This window comes from Sapajus apella, unplaced genomic scaffold (genome assembly GCF_009761245.1).
Source record: "Sapajus apella isolate SASKATOON/1434 unplaced genomic scaffold, GSC_monkey_1.0 scaffold1, whole genome shotgun sequence".
Taxonomy (NCBI): Eukaryota; Metazoa; Chordata; class Mammalia; order Primates; family Cebidae; genus Sapajus; species Sapajus apella.
Genome location: NW_022436941.1, coordinates 6,035,460 through 6,056,441, shown reverse-complemented (window position 1 = coordinate 6,056,441; position 20,982 = coordinate 6,035,460). Strand labels below are relative to the sequence as shown.

Sequence of the window (20,982 nt, the reverse complement as noted above, 5' to 3'; positions counted from 1 at the left end):
TAACTTTCATTCAATCAAGGGTGAAAGTTCAGTCTGTATTCTTTGACCTCCTCATGTTGTTGAATCCAAACCAAACTTTGTTTGTTTTCACTTCTTTTTCAGTATTAATATAAATTTTTTTTTATCTTCTAAGTGGTATTTCACCCACCTCCTTATTTTGAGGGTGACTGCGTGGCAGGATTAGTTGCAGGGGGCCCACCCAGTAAGCTGCTTCAGAACCCTCTGCAGCCTCAGGTGTGAACTGTCCATGGCTCCCTCTTAGCAAGGGTTGATGGATTCAGTTCCTTCATTTATCTAATCATTCACTTACTAAGTTATTACTGAATGCTAAGGCTACATTATGACTTTCAAGGACCCTAAACTCTTTTGCTTTCGTGGCTCCTTCCTGCCTGAAAACATACTTAAAATTATATTTTATGACTGTATTGCTATTAATGATGACGATAATCCAGATTGGATCCATTACTATATAGCAGTTATATTATTTTTTTCCAAAAAAAAATTTTTTTTTGAGATGGGGGTCTCACTGTGTCACCCAGTTTGGAGTGCAGTGGCCCGATCATGGCTCACTGCAGCTTCAACCCCCCCAGGCTCAGGTGATCCTCCCACCTTAGACTCCCCCCAAGTAGCTGGGACCACAGGCATATGCCACTAATTTTTGTATTTTTAGTAGATACAGGGGTTTTGCCAGGTTGGCCAGACTAGTCTAGAGGGTGCTGGGACTACAGGCATGAGCCACCACGCCCGGTTTTTTCTTCTGATTATTTATTTATTTATTTATGAGATGGAGTCTTGCTCTGTCGCCCCAGACAGGAGTGCAGTGGCACAATCTCGGCTCACTGCACCCTCGCCTCCAGGTTCAAACGATTCTCCTGCCTCAGCCTCCGGAGTAGCTGGGATTTACAGGCTCGTGCCACCACGCCCGGCTAATTTTTGCATTTTTAGTAGAGGCAGGTTTTCACCATGTTGGCCAGGCTGGTGTTGAACTCCTGACCTCAGGTGATCCACCCGCCTCTGCCTCCCAAAGTGTTATGATTAAAGGCGTGAGCCACCGCGCCTGGCCGCCTAATTTTTTTTTTTTTTTTTTTGAGACGAAGTCTCATTCTGTTGCCCAGGCTAGTGTGCAGTGGCGCAATCTTGGCTCACTGCAACCTTAGCCTACCGGGTTCAAGCGATTCTCCTGCCTCAGTCTTCTGGGAGGATTACAGAAGACTGTGACCGCGCCACCACGCCTGGCTAATTTTTGTATTTTAGTAGAGACAGGATTTCACCATGTTCGTCAGGCTGGCCTCGAACTCCAGACCTCATGATTCGCCCTCCTTGGCCTCCCAAAGTGCTGGGATTACAGGCGTGAGCCACCGCACCCGGCCTTCTTCTGATTTTAAATTAAAATTAAAACATTTTTGTGAGCCTCCCCAGACTATGGGTGGCCCTGAAAGCTGTGCCTACTGAGTAATTCAGCCCTGTTGTTTCGACACGAAGTGTAGCAGTGAAGAAAACACAATGCTTATGTTCATGGAGCTTACGTTTTAGTCAGTGAGAATCGGATAATAAGTAAAATTAGCATCTTTAGCAAGCTAGGTGGTCATAAATGACAAGAAGAAAAAATAAGGTGGAGAAGGGGAATGGGGAGTGTTGGCAATTTATATAGAATGTAATCTATTTAAAAGCTGGGAGAGTCTGATTTGAGCAAGCCTGAAAGGCTTGGGACGAAAGGCTGGAAAAGTCTGATTTGAACAAAAACGCGAGAAAAGCCTAGGAACACATCAGCCGTATACTAGGGTGTACAGAAGTCGAGGATGAAGAACTGGCACCAAGATCAAAACCCAGCGTAACGCTCCCTTCAAGCGTGGCTCCTGGGGTTACGTATTGCCATAGCCTACAAGCGAGGCCGCGGGTCCGTAAACAAGCGCTGGCCGCTGCAACCTCCATTTTACTTTCTGTCACCAAATCTAGGCTGGTCTAGTCATTGTCATCCCTTTCCCACTCCTCGGGCAGGGTGTCGGTTTTTCTTCTTTTCTTTTTCTCGAGACGGAGTCTCGCACTGTCGCCCCAGGCTGGAGTGCAGTGATGCGATCTCGGCTCACTGCAAACTCTGCCTCCCGGATTCAAGCGATTCTCCTGCCTCAGCCTCTCGAGTAGCTGGGATTATAGGCGCGCGCCACCACGCCTGGCCAATTTTTTTGTATTTTAAGTAGAGACAGAGTTTCACCATGTTGGTCAGGCTGGTCTCGAACTCCCGACCTCGTAATCCGCCCGCCTCGGCTTCCCTAAATGCTGGGATTACAGGCGTGAGCCACCGCGCCCGGCCCTGGGTGCCTGTTTTCTTCACCTCCGAATGAACAGCAGAGGGGGCTGTTGGGTGAGGGCAAGACGAGGCGCGGAGGGACCAGGGCGTGCCGCGCTGCCCTCACTCAAGATGGCGGCCGTCGCCTCGCGCTCCGTAGCGCGGGGCAGCGCGTGCGTGCTTAGCTCGCAGGCTCAGGCACCGCGCTCGGGGGCGGGTCTATCTTGGGAGAGGGTGCGCGCGCCCTGCGGCCCAGACTCTAGTCATCGGCCTCGCAGCTGCTGCCAACAGCACCGCTAGTGCCACCCCTCCCAGACTGGACGGGAGGATGGAGTCGATAGCCGTCGTTACCGACGATGGGGACAGGCCGGGGGTCCCAGCGGGCTCAGGCCTGTCGGCTTCCCAGCGTCGGGCCGAGCTGCGTCGGAGAAAGCTGCTCATGAACTCAGAACAACGCATCAACCGGATCATGGGCTTTCACAGGCCCGGGAGCGGCGCCGGTGAGAGCCTCGGCTTCCCCTCAGTCTCCCGCCCATCCCCTTAAATCTTCACGGTCATTCTTCCCTCCCCACCTCCACTCCGCTGACCTTTTTGACCAAGCCCTGCTCTCTGACCTCCTCTCTGTCCCGCCGCTTCGGTGATTATCCCAAGTTCTCACTCCTGAACCCCAGGACGTTCCCGGTCGCTCCCCTCAGTTTTCCTGGGGCCTCGCCGTGAGATTTTCCCCACCCTGCCTGCAGAGCCCTGGCTCCGTCTGCCCCGTTACCTTCAACAACTCCTTTCTTTAGCCACCGCTCTCCTTTCTAGAAGGGCGCACGTTTTTTCCTGCGGTGCCCACTGCTCCCCTTAAGAAGATGGCTTTCCTTCTTAAGGTTCCAAGTGCTTTTCCTCACGGTTCTTTCTCTAGCGTTTACCTTCTTTTGCCTTTTGCTGTGTAATTCTTGTCTGCCTACATCAGCTTGTCTTCACTGAACTGCCCGCTAGTCCATCCTACGTGTATCAGGGACTCTTGTGGTCATATCCTAGTGTCTGTGTTCGGTGCCCTCAACATTTTCACTTACCGGCCGGCTAGAAAAGGTGGGAAAACTGAGAGTGAGCATTCTTCAGAGACCCAGCAAGTGCAACGTGCACACTTGAGGTTTCCTGTCCCCATCAGCTGAGATTAGAGTGATTGGTGTCTGGAACTGCATTTCTTTCTTGCTTGCTTGCTTTTTTGTGGGGACGGAGTCTTGCTCTGGCGCGATCTCGGCTTACTGCAACCTCTGCCTCCCAGGTTCAAGCGATTCTCTTGCCTCAGCCTCCTGAGCAGCTGGGACTACAGGCCCACACCACCACACCCATCTAATTTTTTGTATTTTTAGTAGTGACTGAGTTTCACCATATTGGCCAGTCTGGTCTCAAGCTCCTGACCTCATGATCCACCCACCTCAGCCTCCCAAAGTGCTGGGATTATAGGCCTGAGCCACCCCTCCCAGCCCGGAACTACACTTCTAAAGGAGAGCGCCTCATTCCTCCCCCCAAACACATGTCCAATGATTTTCCTTTAAAAAAATTTATTTCACTTGTGTATAATTGAACAATTACCATGCCCTAGTGTTATCTAAGTTTCCATTGTTTTCTTTAGGAATTGGCCGTTAGTCACTGGTCGCAAGCTCCTTATATCTTTGTGACTTTTGTTCTGTAAGGCTTTGGGTGTATAGCTCCGAACTTTTAGATGATTTAAATGAGAGGTAAGAAAACCATTTCAAATTCTTCTAGAACAATAGAAGAAACATTTTTTTTTCTATCAACCTATTTATTCTTTCTCGAAGGATTATTTATTATCTTACCTGAAGTACTTCCTATATTTTGTTCTTTTGCTTTGAAAATTTTGTGTCTTTAAAGGTTTTGTTTTTTGAGACAGGGTTTCCCCCTGTAGTCCAGGCTGGAGTGCAGTGGCATGATCGTAGCTCACTGCAGCCTCAAACTCCTGGGCTTAAGCAGTCCTGCTACTTCAGCCTCCGGAGTAGCTAGGACCACAGGCGAACGCCACCTTGCCTGGGTAATTAAAAAATATTTTTTTTCATAGAGATGGGGTCTCACTATGTTGCCTAAGCTGGTCTTGAACTTCTGGGCTCAAGTGATTCCACCAGCCTTGGCTTCCAAAAGTGCTGGGATTACAGGATTGCAGGAGTGAGCCATTGTGCCTGGACTTTTTTTTTTTTTTTTTCCTCTGAGAGGGTCTCTCACTCTGTCGCCCAGGCTGGAGTGCAGTGGCATGATCTCAGCTCACTGCAACCTCCACCTCCTGGGTTCAAGCAATTCTGTCTCAGCCTCCTGAGTAGCTGGGACTACAGGTATAATCCTAGCTACTGATTTTTTTTTTTTTTTTTTTTTTTAAGATGGGATTTCACCATGATGGCCAGGCTGGTAGTCATGAACTCCTGACCTCAGGTGATCCTCCCACCTCGGCCCCTCAAAGCGCTAGGATTACAGGCGTGAGTCACCGCGCCCGGGCAGATTTTTTTATATTTTTAATAGAGACTGGGTTTCGCCATGTTGGCCAGGCTGGTCTTAAACTCCTGACCTGAGCTGCCCTCCTTGGCCTCCCAAAGTGCTGGGATTACAGGTGTGAGCCACTGTGCCCAGCCCTCCCTTAAAAAAAAAAACAACAGCAACACCAGAGCAGCATCTTAAAACTGCTGAAGTAGCTACTAATGGCTGCCTGACTACAAAAACAGTAGTTGTGGGATATGCCACACCCTATGGTCATAGGGCATTGGATTCAGAAATCTAATTTTAAAATATAGATTTTAAAAGGCTTTACTAATTGTGTGTGTGTGTGTGTGTATTTTTTTTGGAGTTGGAGTTTTGCTCTGTCGCCAGGCTGGAGTGCAGTGGTGCCATCGGAGCTCACTGTAACCTCCGCCTCCTGGGTTCAAGGGATTCTCCTGCCTCAACCTCCAGAGTAACTGGGACTAGAGGCAGGCGCCACCACGCCCGGCTAATTTTTGTGTTTTTGGTGAGATGGGGTTTCACCATGTTGGTCAGGCTGGTCTTGAACTCCTGACCTTGTGATCTGTCCCCCTCGGCCTCTCAAAGTGCTGGGATTACAGGCGTGAGCCACTGCACCCTGCTTACTGATTTTGTATTTTTAACCAAGTAAGCTAAGGCAGACAATGCAATTGTACGTCTGGGATATATTATCCATTAAAAGTTGGTCTTTTCGGTTTGCCCCATCTCTGAATATCTTTCCCAGTTTGTCTACTAATCTTCTACCCACAAAGTTTGAGTTATTTCCTCTGCAGAATATTCTTTTTGGGTGATACATTTTGAGGATGTAGAGGAAGAAACAAGCTTCTTTTAATGCAGACTCAGTATTTATTTATTTTGATTCAGAGACTGCTGAGTTCTAGCTGAAGCAGCATGTTTTACAATACAAACATGTAAGGTGTTTGCCAGTATGGAATAAATAAGGCTTTTAAATTTCTTTTGTCAGAAGAAGAAAGTCAAACAAAATCGAAGCAGCAGGACAGTGACAAACTGAACTCCCTCAGCATTCCTTCAGTGTCAAAGCGAGTGGTGCTGGGTGATTCCGTCAATACAGGAACTACTGACCAGCAGGGTGGCATGGCCGAGGTAAAGGGGACCCAGCTGGGAGACAAACTGGACTCTTTCATTAAACCACCTGAGTGCAGTAATGATACCAACCTTGAGCTCCGGCAGCGGAACAGAGGGGACCTGACAGCAGACACAGTCCAGAGGGGCTCTCGCCATGGCCTAGAGCAGTACCTTTCCAGATTCGAAGAAGCAATGAAGCTAAGGAAACAGCTGATTAGTGAAAAACCCAATCAAGAGGATGGAAGTACAACAGAAGAATTTGACTCTTTTCGAATATTTAGATTGGTGGGATGTGCTCTCCTTGCTCTTGGAGTCAGAGCTTTTGTTTGCAAATACTTGGTAAGAAAAGATCTATAAATTATTAACTAACTTAATGGAAAATGCAAAATGTTTATGAGCGCTTTTTATCCATCGAAGTCATTGCCAGTATTAATATCTACTAGATCCATGTGGCTGTTTGAAGATGTATTATTAACTTTACTGTTCATCTTATAGAATGAGGTGTTCTGCTTAAATACAGAGCCTAATAATTACTGTTGGCCCTCCATATCAATGGGTTCTGTAATGTTGGTTCTGCAGCATATGTGAATTCAACCAACTGGATCAAACATATTGGGTTTAGTTGGGCGTGGTGGCGCGCGCCTGTAATCCCAGTTACTCAGGAGGCTGAGCCAGGAGAGTTGCTTGAACCCGGAAGGTGGAGGTTGCAGTGAGCCAGGATAATGCCACTGCACTCCAGCCTGGGCAACAGAGTGAGACCCTGTCTCAAAAAAAAAAAAATCTATATGGGAAAAAAAAAAAAACAATACAACAATAACAAGTAATAAATAATGCAAATAAAAAATACAGCATAACAACTATTTACATTGTATTAGGCATCCAAAAATCTAGAAATGAGTAGGTTACATGCAAATATTGTGCCATTTTACATAAGGGACTTGAGCATCTATAGATTTTGGTATCTGGAGGAACCTGGTACCAGTTCTTAGCAGATACTGAGGGATGACTGTACTGAAACACTTTTTACATGCTATGTACCATTCTAATGGCTTTGCATATATTGATTCATCTAATCCTCATTCTTATGAACTTGGTATTATTTTAATGTATTGGTAAATGAAGACTCAGAGAGGTTTAATCATTTGCTCAAGGTCACACAGCTACTAAGTGAAGCTGGGATTAAACCCAGGCAGTTTCATTCCTTAACGAAAGGGTTAAGTGCCATGTGTGTGTGTGTATGTATGTATGTATGTATCTATCTATCTATATATATATATAAAATCAAATTTCAAATAATTTGCAGCAGGAAAATGTAGTTCCTGTGGTCTTGAATATGAGGTAATTTTCTTATGGTTCAGAAGACATTTCAGCATTTCCTAATGTAATATCATAATGACATCCAATTTAGTTGTACCATGATGTGGTCATTTTGTTTTCTAGTATGTTGGAGAATGCAGAAAAGCATAGGTCACAGTTCAGTGTCTTGCTCTGAAATTTTTCCATTCAGTAGACATTTTACGCATATGTACCAGGCACATAAATAAATTATCCAGATAATTAAAATTTATATGATTAAGCAAAGCAATTTTTTAAATCTTTTTTTTTTTTTTTTTTTTTTTGAGACGGAGTTTCGCTCTTGTTACCCAGGCTGGAGTGCAATGGCGCGATCTCGGCTCACCGCAACCTCCGCCTCCTGGGTTCAGGCAATTCTCCTGCCTCAGCCTCCTTAGTAGCTGGGATTACAGGCACGTGCCACCATGCCCAGCTAATTTTTTGTATTTTTTTAGTAGAGACGGGGTTTCACCATGTTGACCAGGATGGTCTCGATCTCTTGACCTCGTGATCCACCCGCCTCGGCCTCCCAAAGTGCTGGGATTACAGGCTTGAGCCACCGCGCCCGGCTTTTAAATCTTTTTATGCAAATGTTTTCATAAATAGAATCTGTTAAACAGATTTGATTTGTTTTTCGCTGATAACTTGTCATTATAGTTTGCTGTAATGCAAAGATCAGTGATGCTTTCAGCATTTAGTGAGCTGCCTAGCTCTTTTTGTCTCTATCTGAAGCGCTCTGTGCTTTCATGCTTTTAAGGTTATGTCCTATTTTTGTGTGAGTTTTTTTGTTTTGGTTTTCTATTTTTTCGCTCTCAGATTTTCAACTGTTTCTTGCTGCTCTCACTGTACTGCATTCTAGTAATGCTTACTACTTCACTCCCTTCTTAATAGTTTTCATTTAAAAGTAATTATGTGGTGGTTGGGTGCAGTGGCTCATGACTATAATCTCAGCACTTTGGGAGGCCAAGGTGAGTGGATCACCTGAGGTCAGGTGTTCGAGACCAGCCTGACCAATATGGTGAAACCCGTCTCTGCTAGAAATAGAAAAATTAGCCGGCTATGGTGGCAGGTGCCTGTAGTCCTTCCTACTTGGGAGGCTGAGACAGTAGAATTGCTTGAACCCAGGAGGTGGTGGTTGCAGTGAGCCAAGATTATGCCACTGCATTCTACCCTGGGCGACAGAGTGAGACTTTGCCTCAAAAAAAAAAAAAGGAATTATGTGAATGTTATTTTGATCTTTTCTATTTTGTTCACCCAGTGATTTTATCTCTAATAAGAATAGCTTGCCATGGGAGAATCAGGGATGGTAACTCTATCAGTTGATTTCTCCGCCCTGAAGTCTGAGGAATGAGTAGCATTTAGTTTAGTTTTCTTGTTGTTGTTGTTTTAGAGATAGGGTCTTGCTCTGGTGCCCAGGCCGGACTAGAACTTCTGGGCTCAAGCAATCCTACTGCCTCAGCCTTCTGAGTAGCTGGAAGAATGGCATCTATTTTGAGTGTGAGGCCTTTTATGTGTGCTTGCTGAACGTCATTTAATTTCCTCTGAGTGAGGGAGATGTTACTGCATAATGTGTTAAACATCTGTCATCATTGAATACTTTTTTTTTTGAGACAGAGTCTTGCTCTGTTGCCCAGGCTGGCATGCAAGTGGCGTGATCTCGGCTCACTGCAACCTCCACCTCCTGGGTTCAAGCCATTCTCCTGCCTCAGCCTCCCAAGTAGCTGGGACTACAGGTGCATGCCACCGTACCTGGTTAATTTTATTGTTTTTTGTTTGTTTGTTTGTTTGTTTGTTTTTGAGACACAGTCTCGCTCTGTTGCCCAGGCAGGATCAAGTGCAGTGGCGCCATCTTGGCTCACTGCAACCTCTGCCTCCTGGGTTCAAGTGATTCTCCTGCCTCAGCCTCCAAAGTAGCTGGGATTATAGGCACACATTTACCACAGCCAGCTAATTTTTGTGTTTTTAGTAGAGACGGGGTTTCACCATGTTGGCCAGGCTAGTCTCAAAACTCCTGACTTTGTGATCTGCCCACCTCGGCCTCTCAAAGTGCTGGGATTACAGGCAGGAGCCACGGCGCCTGGCTTTTTTTTTTTTTTTTTTTCGAGACGGAGTTTCGCTCTTGTTACCCAGGCTGGAGTGCAATGGTGCGATCTCGGCTCACCGCAACCTCCGCCTCCTGGGTTCAGGCAATTCTCCTGCCTCAGCCTCCTGAGTAGCTGGGATTACAGGCACGCACCACCATGCCCAGCTAATTTTTTGTATTTTTAGTAGAGACGGGGTTTCACCATGTTGACCAGGATGGTCTCGATCTCTTGACCTCGTGATCCACCCGCCTCGGCCTCCCAAAGTGCTGGGATTATAGGCTTGAGCCACCGCGCCCGGCCAATTTTTTTGTATTTTTAGTAGAGACGGGGTTTCACCATGTTGGCCAGGCTGGTCTCAAACTCCTGACCTTGTGATCTGCCCCCCTCAGCCTCCCAAATTGTTGGGATTACAGGCGTGAGCCACCAAACCTGGTCATTATTTTAAATAATTTATAAGGTAAGTTTTTATGAAAGAAGACACTTTTGGGGACACTGTAAGCATATGAAAGAATTGAGAAACATATTTTATGTTAGGAAATCAAATATCTTATTTTCTTCACCATTCTGCATAAACAAGATTACTTTTAATCATTAAAATTAATATTTCAGGCCAAGGATGGTGGCTCATGCCAGTAATCCCAGCACTTTGGGAGGCCAAGTCAGGCAGATTCCTTGAGCTCAGGAGTTTGAGACCAGCCTGGGAAACATGGTGAAACTCACATCTCTACCAAAAAAAAAAAAAAAAAAAAAATGTGGCACATGCCTGTATTCCTAGCTACATAGGAGGCTGAGGTGGGAGGATGGCTTGAGCCCAGGAAGTAGAGGTTGCAGTGAGCTGAGATCGTGCCACTGTATTCCAGCCTGGGCAGCAAAGCCACACCCTGTCTCAAAAAAAAAAAAAAATAATAATTGCTGGGTGCTCACGCCTGTAATCCCAGCATGTTGGGAGGCCAAGGTGGGTGGCTTATTTGAGGTCAGGAGTTCGAGACCAGCCTGGCCAACATGGTGAAACCTCATCTCCACTAACAATACAAAAATTAGCCAGGTGTGGTGGCAGATGACTAATCGCAGCTACTCAGAAGGCTGAGGCAGGAGAATTGCCTGAACCTGGGAGGTGGAGGTTGCAGTGAACCAAGATCATACCATTGCACTCCAGCCTCTTTGACAGAGGAAAACTCCATCTCAAAAAATAATAATAATAACAATATTTTCTTACAGCTTTTGCTTAGAACTTTATAGCTGCTGTTTGATTTATTGTGATTTTAAATGCTTATGTTGGAAATACTTAATTTTAATCTTCTGTCTTCACAGTCCATATTTGCTCCATTTCTTACTTTACAACTTGCGTACATGGGATTGTACAAATATTTTCCCAAGGTAAATTAATTTTTTTTCTAAATTTTGATGATATATTTGAATTGATTTATGACTAGCTAATTGAAGGAACTTAAAAATGTTAGTCCTATTTATGGTCTGAATCAGTTCTACTCAAAGTGTGGTTTGCCCACTTATCTCCAAACTATGTGTTTGTGTTTGTGATACATTAAGATTTTTGAACATTAAGTTCAAAAAAGGAGTAATTAGAAACTTTTATAGCAATTTGACATTGCCATAACATTGTTACTCTGTTTTACAAAAATATTGGTCTACTGTGGATTGAGGTCCTTCATGACAGAGTTTGAATAGTACTTGTTTAAGAAAGATATTAAATTTAGACCGGGCATGGTGGCTCACACCTGTAATCCTTAAGCTTTGGGAGGCCGAGGTGAGTGGATCACCTGAGGTCAGGAATTCGAGACCAGCCTGGCCAACATGGTGAAACCCCATCTCTCCTAAAAGTACGAAAAATGGCTTGGCGTGGTGGCTCACATCTGTAATCCCAGAACTTTTGGAGGCAGAAGGCAGGTGGATCATGAGGTCGGGAGATCAAGACCATCCTGGCTAACATGGTGAAACCCCATGTCTACGAAAAATATAAAAAATTAGCTGGGTGTGCTGGTGCACCTGTAGTCCCAGCTACTGGGGAGGCTGAGGTAGGAGAATTGCTTGAACCCGGGAGGCAGAGGTTGTGGTGAGCCTAGATTGCGCCACTGCACTACAGTTTGGGCAACAGAGCAAGACTCTGTGTCAAAAAAAAAAAAAAAGAAAGAAAAAGAAATTCACCTCTGAAACATCAGTTGTAGTTTTACAGTAGCAAAAGTTTGGAACCTAAATGTCCACTGAGTGACTACATTAAAAAAAAAATTATAACATCTGTTCAGAATGAAGACGCTCTCAATGTACTAATAATGGTAAGCTCTCCAAGAAATATTAAGAGAAAAAAAATCAAAATTCAGAATAGAATTTATAGTATACTTATTTCTTTTGAAAAGAAAAAATATATTATTTGCTTTAGCTTATATATGCATAAGCAATCTCTGAAAGAATATACATGAAATTATTAACAATACTTATGTGTGTGATAGAGATGTATATGGGTACTATGTAAATAGAAGAGAGAAAAGGGAGACTTCAATATATATATGTTCTCCCAACCAAACAGCATTTTGTTATGGCAGGGTTTGTTTTTTTTGGCTTGTTTTGTTTGTTTTTGAAACAGAGTCTCACTCTGTCACCCAGGCTGGAGTGTAGTGTTGCAGTCTCAGCTCACTGCAGCCTCCTCCTCCCAGGTTTATTCTCCTGCCTCAGCCTCCCAAGTAGCTGGGACTATAGGTGTGAGCAACCACACCCAACTAATTTTTGCATTTTTAGTAGAGATGGGGTCTCACCATGTTGGCCAGGCTGGCCTTGAACTCCCAGCCTCAGGTATCTGCCCACCTGGGCCTGCCAAAGTCCTGGGATTACGGGCATGAGCCATTGCACCTGGCCTGTTACAGCAGTTTTAAACACAAAAGTTGGCTGGGCACAGTGGCTCACGCTTGTAATTACAGACTTTGGAAGGCCCAGGTGGGCAGATCGCCTGAGGTTGGGAGTTCTTGACCAGCCCGGTCAACATGGTGAAACCCTGTGTCTACTAAAAATACAAAAATTAACAGGACATGGTGGTGCAGACCTGTAATCTCAGCTACTTGGGAGTCTGAGGCAGGAGAATCTCTTGAACCCTGGTGGCAGAGGTTACAGTGAGCTGAGATAGCACCACTGCCCTCCATCCTGGGCAACAGAGTGAAATTCCGTCTCAAAAAATAAAGAAATAGCCAGGCGCAGTGGCGCACACCTGTAATCCCAGTACTTTGGGAGGCCAAGGTGGGTGGATTATGAGGTCAGGAGATTGAGACCATCCTGGCTAATGCAGTGAAACACCATCTCTACTAAAAATACAAAAAAATTAGCTGGGAGTAGTGGCACGCACGTGTAGTCCCGGCTACTTGAGAGGCTGAGACAGGAGAATCACTTGAACCCTGGAGGAAAAGGTTGCAGTGAGCCAAGATCCAGCCACTGCACTCCAGCCTGGGAGACAGTGAGATTCCGTCTCAAAAAAAACAAAAACAAAAACAAAAAAATAAACACAGAAGTTGAAAGAAGTGTGCCATGAACACCCATTTATATAATATCTGCCACTGAGATCCTACAATTAGCATCTTATTATATTACGTATCTATCAGATTTTCTTTTATTTTTCGAACCCAAGATAATCCATCTAATTTTTCTTGATGCATTTCAAAGTATGTTGTAGGTGTACATGTTGGTATACCTCACCCCTCCTGCATAACATTAACTTAAAATTTACTGCTTAAGGTTTTTTTTTTTTAGGTAAATAAAAAAAATTTTTTTTGAGACGGTCTCGCTCTGCTGCCAGGCTGGAGTGCAGTGGCGTGATGTCAGCTCACTGCAGGCTCTGCCTCCCGGGTTCAAGCAATTCTCCTGCCTCAGCCGCCTGCGTAGCTGGGACTACCAGTGCACGTCACCATGCCCAGCGAATTTTTCTATTTTTAGTAGAGGTGGGGGTTTCACCGTGTTGGCCAGGATGGTCTCCGTCTCTTGACCTCATGATCCGCTCACCTCCCTAATTGCTGGGATTATAGGTGTGAGCCACTGAGCCCAGCCTATTCTGCATAGTATTTTTGAGATTTATCCATTTTGTTAGATAAATCAGTAGTTAATTCCTTTTTTTCTTGGCTTAGTAATACTCTACTGTATGACTGTCTCCATTTATCTAGTCTCCTGTAGATGAACATCTTGGTTGTTTTCAGTTTTGGGTTAGTATGACTAAAACTAAGAGTTTTCTTGTATCAGGCTTTTTGTGAACATAAGCTTTCATTTCTCTTAGGTAACTATAGGTTTTTATGTTTAAAACAATTTTAAACCATATGATTGGATTTGTGATAGTAAATCAATAAATTAAAGAAAAATGCAGCTTTTAATCCCTTAAAAAATGAGGATAGAAAATTATATTACTAAGTAAATGTTCTCTCTTCCCCCAGAAGTATACTGAATTGTTCAGTGATATTCTATTGCATGTGTAATCAAGTGTGAATTCCTTTGCATAACAATTAAGGCCGTACATGAAGTGCCTGTAATACTGTTACAAATTACTCATTGTTCTCCAAGCATTCTTCTGCCTCTGACTTGTCATGAGACTTAAACCCTTCAAAAAATTTCTCCTTTCACTCTGCCAGTCTAAAGCCTGCTCTTCTTTGAAGGTCTGTTTTTAGTTGTTTTTTGAGATAGGGTCTCACTTTGTTGCCTGGTCTGGAATGCAGTGGTATAGTCTCAGTTCACTGCAGCCTCAACCTCTTGAGAGATCCTCCCACCTCAGCCTCCTGAGTAGGTGGGACTGCAAGTGCATACCACCACACTCAGCTAACTTTTTTTTATAGAGACAGAGTCTTCCTATGTTGCCCAGGGTGGTCTTAAATTCCTGGGCTCAAGCAATCAGTTGGCCTCAGCCTCCCAAAGTGCTGGGATTAGAGGTGTGAGCCACTGCACTTGGCCTGAAGGCCTGTTTTTAATTCTGCTTCCTCTGAAGTCCTCCTTGTGTTTTATTTACATAAAACACTGGTATGTAAGCTCCTATGTCCCACATCATCCACGTCAGTCCTTTGGCAGTTATTTATGTCCTGTCTAGTAATATTTTTCTTGTTTTATGCAGCACTATTATATATATCATAAATTGTTATTTATGTCATGCTTCCAAGATGATAGTTTTTAAAAACTTTTAATAGCAAGACTGAAGTCTGCTATTGCCTAGCAGTTCAATGATTTATGTATTATATGGTCGGTAAATGTTGGTATATAACTGATTGTTTTGAAATGTCATTAACAGTTTTTAAATCATTTAGGTAAAAATAGTAGTATCGACCATGTTTTTTTATATTGCTTTTGTAGTCTGCTGAAACTTTGAAGATTAATTTGAGTGTTTCTCTACACAGAGTGAAAAGAAGATAAAGACAACAGTACTAACAGCTGCACTTCTATTATCGGGTATTCCTGCTGAAGTGATCAATCGATCAATGGATACCTATAGCAAAATGGGTGAAGTCTTCACAGATCTCTGTGTCTACTTTTTCACCTTTATCTTTTGTCATGAACTGCTTGATTATTGGGGCTCTGAAGTACCATGAAGCCTGCAGAACTGAGAAGGAGAAGCTTACAAAAAAAGAAAATTTGTCTTCTGCATTGCAATGCCTCTAAAGGAGGCAAATTGGTTTACACCTTCATGTAATTCTTTTACTTTAGGGGTTGTAAAACTACTTTATTAGAAATAGAATGGAAGATTCCCTGATTTAAAAGGGTTGAGTTTGTATTAGTACTGACATGAAGAATAGAGCACCAATGTCATTAATTGATTTTTCTTCTTTAATCAGAACCCCTATTCTGTACTTTTCCTCTAACTTCTCAGATTTGTAATTCTTTGGGGGAGCTGAGCCTAGTGCTTTTAGGAGAGCAGATAAACGTCGTCTCAGCCTACAGACTGCTTCTTGTATTTGTGTCAATCTGTCCTGAGAAATGAAGTCATCTTAAAAATAAAATGAAAGAAACTGAATTGTCTAATGTTAAGTCTGCACATTGTAACATTTCTTGTTGAGTATCTTAAGTTTTACTCCAGCACAAGTATTTAATCAGATTAATAATTCAGACATGTGAAATTGGAAGGTATTTATACAGTTTTTATTGCTGTATACCAAACTCAGAATTGGAACTTTTTGCTTTCAAGTTTTCACTTTTAAGAAGTATGTTTTAAGCAAACAAGAACAAAATGACTAGATATAAAAATGGGATCTGAAGAACTGAGACATGCAACCCGATATCATAAATATCCTTTTTCCCCCAAATGTGGTCTAGATGAGTTACTATAAATATCCTTTTAACTTAACTCAGTAACTGTCATATTTTGATGGTTTGTCTTCTTAAAAGAGTATAAAACTAAAGTGTTATATTGCTTGGTGTTACATTTCCTTACAGATTTTTGTATAGTCTAATTTGGTTAATCCTTGTGACATTAAAAACACATACCCTTTTTAAAAAATTACTCATTAAGTCTTGATTTCTGTCATTTCATTTTGAACCAGGGTAATGAAGAATAATTATAATAATTTAAAATCTATTCCTCTGATTTGGGTTAAAGATTATAAGCACACATTTTTCCTGATTCCATAATGAATCTAGTATCTAGAGGGTTGTAAATCATCCTTAAAGTTGTCACTTCCTTAATTCCTGAGGAGATACTAGTGGTCTTCAATTGCTCATGTTTACTCTTTTGTTTCTTTTTTTTTTTTGAGACAGAGTCTCCCTCTGGTGTCCAGGCTGGAGTGTAGTAGTGGCGTAATCATGACTCCATTCAGCTTTGATTGACCTCGTGGGCTCAAGCGATCCTTCTGTCTCAGCCTCCCAAGTAACTGGGACCACTAATGCCCAGCTAATTTTTTGATCTTTTGTAGAGACAGGATCTTGCCATGGTACCCAGGCTGGTCTCAAACTGGGCTCAAGCAATCCTCCTGCCTTGGCCTCCCAGAATGCTAGAATTACAGGTATGAGCCATTGTGCCTGGCCTACTTTTGTTTCTTTAAAAAAAAATCATTTAGCCAACTGACACATGCAAAATTTTAGTAAATGTAGATCATTACCAAATTTATATTTTGAAAACTGTTATATCTATATTTATTGGTGCCACCTTTTCTCTTTAACTGATTGTCATCTCCCTGATCATTTGCTTACATTTGTCAAATAATATAAAATAATCTACACCACCTGGAAATCAATAGACAAGAAAAAAAAAGAATAATATAGAAATGAAAGGGGTTTTTTTTGTTTTGTTTTGTTTTGTTTTTTGGAGACACAGCTTCACTCTGTTGCCCCAGGCTGGAGTGCAGTGGCACAATTTCAGCTCACTGCAACATCTGCCTCCTGGGTTCAAATGATGCTCATGCCTCAGGCTCCTGAGTAGCTGGGATCACAGGCATTACCACCATGCCCAGCTAATTTTAGTATTTTTAGTAGAGACAGAGTTTCACCATGTTGGCCAGGCTGGTCTCAAATTCCTGACCACAGGTGATCTTTGTCTCAGCCTCACAAAGTACAGAGGCTAAACGTGTGAGCCACTGTGGCTGACCTGAAAGCTGCTTTTTTTTCCTTTTTTTTTTTTTTGAGATGGAGTTTTGCTCTTGTTGCCCAGGCTGGAGTGCAGTGGCATGAGCTCAGCTCACTACAACCTCTGCCTCCCAGGTTCAAGTGATTCTCCTGCCTCAGCCTCCCCAGTAGCTGGGATTACAGGGACCTAACAACACACCCAGCTAATTTTCATATTTTTAGTAGAGACAGGGTTTTACCATGTTGGCCAGGCTGGTCTCGAACTCCTGATCTCATTTTGATCCGTCCATCTCGGCCTCCCAAAATGCTGGAATGACAGGCGTGAGCCACTGCACCCAGCTATAATCCTGTGATTCTTTTTTTTTTTCTTGGTTCTTTACTTGGAATAATCCTGTGATTCTAAGCAATATTCAAATTGTGTGAATTTCAAAAATTAAGGACTTATTTCCATTCACTTCTGCATGGCCTCATCCAGTTCTGTGGCTTCTAATACCATGTATTATACATTCTATAAAATGGTGATGACCCATATCTCTCCCACCTCTATTTGTAGCTGTTATCTCCTGGATGTCTAGTAGGCACCTCAAATATCACATGACTGAAACAGAAGCAATGACTTTCTCTTTCCTCTACCAAATCTGTTGCTCTCATGCCTTTCTCATCTCCTCAAATTCACCACAGTCCACACTAGCTCTGTTGCAAACCTGGCAGTCATCCTTTATTCCTTCCTTTCTCTCATAGCTCACATCCAGTTTATCAACTGGTGCTTTGAGGGCTGCTTCCTTCCAGAATACACCCAGAATCTGATCACTTCTCAGTCTCCACTGTCTAAGCCACTGGTGGTTTCCTATGTCTCTTAGACTGAAATCGACATTCCTGACCTGCAGCCCATATCCAAACGGTTTACAGGGTGATTTCAAACCCTCCTTGGTGTCCATCCTGTCACTCATTAATTAGCTCAGTCCTTCTTACCCTTGGCATGGACTGCCAGACCCTCCAGGCTCTATCCCTCTTCAGTGCTTCTCACGGCTACCTCAAGTGGGCAGCAAGCCACAGCAGAGGAGCAAAAACTCCTCTTGGAGTGTCACTCGTTGGTTTGCTTTTTTTGTTTTTTAAATTAACCTTGTTGAGGTAAAATTTACATACAATAAGTCATGGACAAATTTAAAGGATATAGTTCATTGAATTTTGAAAAATGTTCAAATTCATTCAATGACCACCAAAATCAAGATACAGAACTTTTCTATCATCTTTAGGTGTAAGGAAGTAAAACAGTACAGAGGCAGGTAAAGTAAAAATGTTAGCCTTTCTCCAACTTCATTATAGCTTTCTGCAAAAACAGCATTTCCATATGTGTTCCATGAGACTAGTCATTCATAATATACATTTTTTGATGGTCAAACCTTGGAATACTGTTCTCAATCTTGACTGTACTTCAGAATTACCTGGGAAGCTTAAAAATTCCAAGTGCATGGCTGGGCAGTGGCTCATGCCTGTAATCCCAGCACTTTGGGAGGCTGAGGCGAGTGGATCACCTGAGGTCAGGAGTTTGAGACCAGCCTGACCAGCATGGAGAAGCCCGTCTCTACTAAAAGTAGAAAAAATTAGCTGGGCATTGTGGCACTGTGTTATCCTACCCTGTGTTGGCCTTACTAACTCATTCTTAATTGAAGAAGCCAGACAAACTCTATCTTAGCTTCTTCACTTCTAATTATTTTCCCTCCATTAAGTATGTAGCTGTAGCGTGTGTCTGGGTCAGGATGACACCAGGCACAACCAGGAATGCATTTGTTGATAAGATACCGAGTCAAGTGGTACCAGCAGCCCCTGGGAATGCAGATGTTGCTAAGTACCCAGAGCCCCCATATCTATATGTCTTTTGTGACAGCTTAAGCCCCTACACCTGGTACTGCTTCCTTCTTATGTACTAGTTTATCTTTTAACTTTTTGCTTGCTCTGCTTCTATGAAAAAAATTGCTTCAGCTAGGTTCCCCCTCCTTTTTCAGACTAGGGTATAAGAAAACCACCTAATTCCTTCTTTGGGGCCAAGAGAATTTTGGGCGTTAGCCATCTCTCAGTCGCCAGCAGTAAAGGACTCACAACTCAAATCTCAGAGTGTGGCACATTCCTTTACTTGCTCAGGTATAACATTTGGAGGCCCCAGCGAGATATTATATTGCCACCGGGTGTGACCAGACTTGTTCAAGCCTTCCCTGGATGAGCAGTGGGCTATAGGGGAGGCGCCTCCTGAGACATTCCAGGGTCCCGTAGGCCATCGCCTTCTGTAGGGGAATGGATCAACTGCCAATGTGCCCACCAAATTCGGCCCCTGAGTCTTCTGTCTCTGGTCCTGGGAAGGTAAGTCAGATCTGACTCTGTCTGCCTCTGAGAGGGAATCGACACTGATGGGAATCCTCCCTCATGACTCTGTCAACAATCCAGGATGCTGGAGGGCAGAGTTGGGGTTTCTGTCAGTAAGCTTTTTGTTGAATTTAGTCTTTCTTTCACTCCCTCTCTCTCTCTTTCTCTTTTTCTCCCCCTTTCTTTCTCTTTTTCTTTTAGAGAGGCCTCTACTTTGGAATTGTAATAAACTCTGAGTGAGTGAGTGAATGTGGAATTCAAGGGGACTTGTGCCTGAATCTCTAGTCTGTGGCTCCAAAGTCCGAGTGGGCCCTAACCTGTGGTTCTGTGGCAACCTCATAAGGCTTACGGCGGTATCGAGCCTAGCTCAATCTGAGTTGGGGGTTTATACCAACCTGCCGATGCCAAGAGGAGCCAAAGTCCCTGTAAGGGGCGTGGCCAGGCAGGCATCTGAATGATTCCAATATGGGACCCCCTCCCTTTGTTTGTCTTTAAAATTGCCGTTAGTGGTTATATACCTAAGCGTCTGGTGTCCTGTTTGTTCCTAATGTCTGAATTTGTATGTCCTGTCGTCGCTACCGTCAGACAACTGGGAAAGAACTTCATTAAGGTACTCAGCGCAGACTTCCTATCTGAGAAGGTCAAATCCCTTATTTGCCGGTTGGGCTGACCATCCCAGTTCTGTCTTTTCTGTCAAAAACAGTTCAGGTGTTGTTACAAGAACATTGTGAAAAACATTCACCAGTTTGGGATTTCTGGCACCACAAAGATTATTGGCGCCTGGATTGTCAGACTCCATGCTCCAATGCCTGGTTAAACTTCTCCTTCTTCTCAGAGCACTGGTGGATTCAAAATAGCCATCCTACAGATCTCCTCGCCTACCTTTTCTGTCACCCCACGACTTTCCCAGTGCCCCTAAATAGGGCACTGTGTAGGGAAACTTAGGCCTGTAATGCTCTAATTCTTCTGCACACCTACTACCTTCCCTCGTGGCTGTTCTCGACTCTTCAGAAGGATTCAGGTGGCCCTTTTCCTCCTCATCCCCATCCTTTACCCCGAACATCTCGTTTTCCTGTGTCTCAACAAGTCTAGCGTCTCCAGGACTTGGCTTTGTCATCCCTCCTAAAATCCTTGAAAGAAAGGGCCGAATTTGAACACTCTGCCTTTAAGATGTGGAGGCATCTGAGGTATCTCATAAATCAAGGAGGGAGCCACCCAGATCCTATAGACCAGGGACCCCTCGACCCCGGCATCCTGCCTTCTCCCCATAATTCAAAGTTCAAGAATATCCAATGTTGTAGCAAGAAATAGTGGCTATGGTCATTTTCTTGTTTCTCCTGGTCATAATCTTTCTGTTTTTCTGATTCTCCACACCCTCAGGCCACGAATACTTTTGTCCATGCTGGGTTTAATATCTCTGCTTAAATCCTGTTGACTTTATTTCCTGAAATGGGAAACTCTTCCTCCCATCCCCAATCACTAAGCCCTCTGCAGTGTATGTTAAAGAATTGTTCTCTGGGCTTCTCAGAAGACTATGGAGTCCGCCTTAAGAAAGGCAAACTCCAGGCCGGGCGTGGTGGCTCATGCCTGTAATCCCAGCACTTTGGGAGGCAGAGGCGGGTGGATCACGAGGTCAAGAGATCGAGACCATCCTGGTCAACATGGTGAAACCCCGTCTCTACTAAAAATACAAAAAATTAGCTGGGCATGGTGGCGCGTGCCTGTAATCCCAGCTACTCAGGAGGCTGAGGCAGGAGAATTGCCTGAACCCAGGAGGCGGAGGTTGCGGCC

The 20,982-nt window shown here is 43.7% G+C and overlaps 1 protein-coding gene across 2 annotated transcripts; it reads left to right on the top strand.

Moving 5' to 3' along the window:
* The first annotated feature begins 2,464 nt into the window (after positions 1-2,464).
* CAMLG (calcium modulating ligand) lies at positions 2,465-15,772 on the top strand. 2 transcript variants are annotated; one of them, XM_032249424.1, is made up of 4 exons: positions 2,472-2,787; positions 5,766-6,226; positions 10,615-10,680; positions 14,673-15,772. In XM_032249424.1, exons 1-4 carry the CDS (start codon positions 2,616-2,618, stop codon positions 14,862-14,864), a joined length of 891 nt encoding a protein of 296 aa, XP_032105315.1. In that variant the 5' UTR covers positions 2,472-2,615; the 3' UTR covers positions 14,865-15,772. The 2 variants fall into 2 exon arrangements, with proteins under 2 accessions (XP_032105385.1, XP_032105315.1); XM_032249494.1 differs by lacking the exon at positions 10,615-10,680 and having other exon boundaries at positions 2,465-2,787.
* Positions 15,773-20,982: the final 5,210 nt, after the last annotated feature.